Source organism: Sander lucioperca, chromosome 8, assembly GCF_008315115.2.
Source record: "Sander lucioperca isolate FBNREF2018 chromosome 8, SLUC_FBN_1.2, whole genome shotgun sequence".
Taxonomy (NCBI): Eukaryota; Metazoa; Chordata; class Actinopteri; order Perciformes; family Percidae; genus Sander; species Sander lucioperca.
Window position 1 is genome coordinate 28058716 of NC_050180.1, and position 5703 is coordinate 28064418.

Genomic DNA, 5703 nt, shown 5'->3' on the forward strand with positions numbered 1-5703 from the left:
GCAATAATTTTCATGCACACCCCTAGCAGTTAGGGATTCGGTGCTTTGCTCAAGTGCACCTCGGCAGTGCCCAAGAGGTGAACTGGTGTTATGTCCCTACTGGTTTCCACACTAACTGGTTTCCGTATATTGTGTTTATCTAACAGCAGCAGTTGTTTCTGCCTCTATCGCCAGATTCGTCACACAATCACAAACACATTACTGGCGATTTTCAGGTGGCATCTCATATCTATTACTGCGAATATGATTGTATAAATGAGCACTACATCGCAGCCACATACAAAAAATACATTAAGAAAATACAATAATTGCAAGTTTGCGTCAAGCTGGTTTCGAACTGTCGAAAGCAAAAATACATACTCTTCATGTAGCAGCTCTACGCTGCGAGCTACTCGAACGCTGTTGGCTTTTGTTTCCAGTAAGCATTACTTAACTACGTCAGCATCCAGGTATTTTATCTGAAACAACTGGTTACTCCCATAGGCTGTATAAAACCGTTACTCTTCGAAAATACACAATCGTATTTATCATTATTCTTTTCTCGCGGTAACGGCTATATTACCACTACATTACAGCCCCTACAACATTACACACGTCTATTAAATTACTTTTAAACAGTGACGATATAACTCGGACAAGCTAACACTGAGCCACATGAAAAGCTAAAACAACTTGTTACCCTGGGCTTAGGCAGTGTTTTATTGTGTCCACGAGAGGCGCACTTATTGAACCCAGAGAGAAACATGCTCAATGCTCCTTAAATCATTTAAATAACGTTGTATGCTGTGTTGGAGTTTGATTAGAACCATAGACTGTAAATATTAACAGTCTATGATTAGAACATCGCTTTGGACAGAATCATTCGATAGACAGACAAGCTCAAATAACACTGTATTGCTAGCACGTTTTGCAAACACAAGGTATGTTTTACTATTCAATATAGTCTACACAAAATGAAGTTTTACTGTAAATCATTACGTCCATGTCTTCAGAATTTGTGGGTATAATATTACCACTTGTATTCAACTTTTTCTGGCTCAGTGGCTCGCTCGGCTCGTACTGTACGTTTACAGTTTTATCTGAGTTAGATCGTCACTATTTAAAAAACTTTTGTTTACCTTTAGACCTGTGTAGTGTCGTAGGGGGCTGTAATGTAGGCTACATGGTCAATACAGCCGTAGCCGTGAGGAAAGAAACGTGAAATACGTTTGGGTATTTTCTAAACTAAACCCAGGTAACCAGTTGGTTCAGATCAACTCAAGACAACATGTTACCTGGGTGCTGACATAGTTAATTAATACCTGACTGGAAAGCAGAAGATCCATGAGCTTCGTAGCTCACAGCGTAGAGCTGCTGTTAACAGGTGATTATATGTTTTTGCCCTTGTGAGATCGAAACCACCTCGACACAATCTTGCAATCATTATATTAACTTAAATTTCTTTTTTGTATGTGGCTGTGATGTAGTGCTTACTTATACCATCATATTCGCCACAGTAGATCTGGGAAGAGATTTCAAAATCGCCAGTAATGTGTTTGTGATTGTGTGACGAATCTGGCGAGAGAGGCAGCAACAACTGCTGCTGTTAGGTAAACACAATATACGGAAACCAGTTAGTGTGGAAACCAGTAGGGACATAACACTGGCATTTCTCCAGCTACCAGTCTACACTCTGTACTTGGTCCATGCTGGACTTGAACCAGCCCGGTTCCCACGCCAAGTCACCAGGACTAAGCTACTGCTGCCCAAGGCCTCCTTCCTAGTATGAACTATAGGTAATTAATAGTAGATTGTCACAAAATAGTTTACTGACAATCAAAGCACATGCAGACTTTGGGTAAATGGCTTGGTACCCGACGAAGGCAGTTTCAAGTTTATATATATAACGTTACGTTATATTACAGAGACAGCATTTCATCTATTATACAATTAAGTTCAATACTTAGCTAGCTAGCACTAATTAACCTTCTAACACTGTTCCGGTCAAAAATGACTCACACTTTTACACATTCCCTGTACCATAAATATGGCATTTTCATCAGATTGCCTCAAGACCTTATGATATCCTTCACAAAAGGCATTTGAACACATAACATTCATTGTGACTACTTTCTTTGAATTTTTAGTGATTTATTCAACTTAGTCACACTTCTTTTGTTTATGGTCAAAAATGACCGCCATAGGAAATGAATGGGAAAGAGTATAACTTTCATCCAGGAGATAAAAGACATCTCCATACACACAATCCTACAACTTTTCTGTGCTTGTGTACCCATTCACAGGTGCAAAGCTTCCATTTGCAAGGGACACTGCACCATGACTGCAATTTGCCATTTGTGCGTGTGAACCACCAATGTTCGCACACACATGCATGCACGCACACACACACACACACACACAAACACACACACACACACACACATACATGTACACACACACACACACACACACACACACACACACACACACTTCATGTTGTCAGTTCATGTTGTCATGTTGCCACTTGTGCATGTGAACCACCAATGTTCGCACACACATGCATGCATGCACGCACACACACACACACACACACACACACACACACACACACACAGAAACACACAAACGCACACGCCCACACACCCACAAACAGACAGACACACACACAGTTCATGTTGTCATGTTGCCACTTGTGCATGTGAACCACCAATGTTCACACACAAATGCATGCACGCACACACAGAAACACACACACCCACAAACAGACACGTTGTAGATGTTAATGTTCTAATAAGGTTCTTTTACAATAAATATTCTATTAAAATACTTTTTTTCATTTTTATTGGCATTTATGTTAAAATAAGAGCAGTTAAAACTGTCCGGTCAAATTTGACCGAAAACAGTAAATTAAGGGGGGTAGCAACAAACAGTGTTTACTTTAAAGGTTAAGAACGACACATTCACATTGTAGTTAAGTCCCTTGATCAACGTTAGACTAGTTTACTTGCAATGTGCATTGTGTCTAAAATGCAGTTTTGTTTAGATGCAGGCATAGTAAACATTATCTAACATAAACGCCACATTGCTGTAACGTTAGATCAAACGACGGACAAACACCGCATGAAAAAACAGAAAACGAGTCGAACAGCATTTGTGAACTGATGCAATCTCAAAAACTGGTGTAGCTAGCTCATTTAGCTAACGTTAGACTCAAAACTGTAAACAAATCAGTGCAGTCTCTCGCCTACATGTTCACCACTGCAGTCATACAAGAATAAAGCTTTTTGATTTGACTTGTAACGACTTGCAAACAGAACAAACCTTTACCTACCCATAGTCAACAGTCTCTTAAAGAACGAAGGCGAAAATACTAAAAAGTTTGACTGACTTTTTCCTGACGTTAGCCATGCTCTAGCTGTTGCTATGGCTACGACGTTGCCTTGTCACGTGGCCTCGCCATGGGCCACGCAGTGTAGAACGTCCAGTGACCATCAAGCACAGGAAGTGTATTTTCCTATCACAATAAAAGCATTGTAAATGTATGAACATTGATAATGCATATCATACACAAACAAGTTACAACCATATGTAAAACATTGCAAAATAATTCAGTTTTTTAGCAAATCATAATATTCAACAAAAAACATCATATTAAAGGAGGAAATTACTTCAAATCTGAGGGAAAATGCCACAATATTCTCTAACAAGGAGGAGCATCTCGCTGCAGTCTGCGGGAAGGCGGGGCTTGACATCAAGCCCCGCCCACATCCAAGTCAGTCATTTTTTTTTTTACCTACGTCGTCTCCCAAAGCCCGTCTACGGAAAGCCGTTCCACTCCCTATTAAGCCCCATTGTACCTACTTTGGTTGCAGTTCCACCAGAGTTCCACTGGGGGTGATCACGGTCCAGTGCAAAATGAATGGGACCCTATGGAGCTAGACGGCTAAATTTCTCTTTCGCCTGATTGTCGATGAGAAATCTCAGATTTGATTGTAGTTTTTGCAAGTTCAACATGGATTATAGGTCGAAAGTTGAATGAACGAGTACTTATGCCCTTTCGATTTGTTACAGGTTGAGTCGTTATTGCCCATAACACGCTAGCATTCTGCTAATGAATGCTGATTGGTCAGTGAAGGACAGATTACGATCGGAGATCCCGCTTGACGGCATCCGAAGCAGAACCAGAATGCCAGAGTGAATATTTCAGCGTGGTCTTTAAAACATTAGCAAACCTCTTTCTAGCACGTGTATTGACAGGGAGAGTCTAACCTGTCAGCTGTGTTGTCGATGCCTCGAGAGAAAAAAGGAAGCGACTCAGAGCTCGCCGTAAAGCAGAATCTCTGGCCGTATATGTGTATGACGTCATTGACATTTTAAAAGGCTTTTTAGAACAAAAAAGCCACTTTAAAAAAATCTAACACCCAGCAGTGTGTATTTTCTTAGCCTCCCCTTTCAAATGCAACATTCAAATTACTAGACAAAAAATTATATCCTGAGAAAAGTGGATTTTGAGGGGTATAGCTCCATAGAGTCCCATTCATTCTGCACTGGCCTGTGAGCGCCACCTATTTGGAACTCTGGTGGAACTGCAACCAGTTCAGAAGCCGGAAGTAACGAGAGAGTGGAACTTCTTCCCATATTAGAAATTCTTTGGTCGTCTCCCCATACGCTCGAACGGACCAAGACGGTAGCAAAGCTGATATCCTCTTGTTTCACATTAGATGACAGAAACTGATGTAAGCTAAACACAAACGACATTTCATGCAACAACAGTGAACTGTAATTGGGCCCGACTGTGGCTGACGCCGAAGGCCGACACGTGGCAACGGTGCGGACACACCACACAAACTAGGGCGAAGGTCGCTGCCGACGGTCGCCTGTGGCTATATGATTTGCAACAACAGAGTTAACAGATGAGATTGATGAAACTGATATGAATCCTCTCATGTAGCCTATCGTTATGCATTCACGATGTAACTCCAGGTAAACGGCTCACTAATATATTTCAAAAAGTCAGAGTCTTCCCAGAAGCGCACACAAAAAAGCTGGCTCAAATACATTGTGTGAGAATAAGTCTACCTTTAAAGTGCACATAAATGTTTTTGTTTGTAAAAATAATGAATGAATAAGCAATTGTGTACAAAATGCAGACAGACAACACCTTTAAGTCGCATTAGCTGAGCTCTGCCTGCTTGCATGCGTAAGTCACACTCCATGCTCTGTTTGGGTTGTGTGCATTTAATTCAGAAATCATTTTAAATAAGAGCCAGATATTTCCGCAGGGCTTTCGCATGTTAAAATGCATTTTACAAATGTCTTTAGACAGATATTTATGCCCTTTTATGTGATATAATTGCCCTTATTTCTCTGTGGATGACCAAAGCAAACCTGTGTCTTAATCTGGGCTAATGCCACCCACCCTAATAGAGAGGGAGAGAGAAATATTTGCTATGATTTCATTTGTGATGCATGGTCATGCTATTTCTGGACCTGTCAATGAATCTTGCAGACTCAGTGACTCTGATGCAAATGGCACTCGCCCACTCAAGTCTAGCCTACCTTCCGTGCTTGTTTATCTGCCTCCACAGCAGAAAAAAATTGTGAACTTGACAAAAAGGGAAAATAAATGTACTCAGGCAGAGACAATAATCAAACCTTGCACCCTACTGTGCCAAATAGGGGAGAGGGAAGACTCCCTCCTCTTCCTGTCTCACTTTCCTTTTA

The 5703-nt window shown here is 41.0% G+C and overlaps 1 protein-coding gene across 2 annotated transcripts in view; it reads right to left on the reverse strand.

Annotated features, from left to right (window-relative positions):
- The window catches only part of lekr1 (leucine, glutamate and lysine rich 1), an 86285-nt gene extending 82834 nt beyond the window's left edge, over positions 1-3451 (reverse strand). For both annotated transcript variants that reach the window (XM_031290883.1, XM_036004467.1), the window contains exon 1: positions 3311-3451. In XM_031290883.1, the coding sequence (XP_031146743.1) occupies positions 3311-3314 (4 nt within the window). In that variant the 5' untranslated portion in view covers positions 3315-3451. The remainder of the gene's footprint in view (positions 1-3310) is intronic.
- Positions 3452-5703: the final 2252 nt, after the last annotated feature.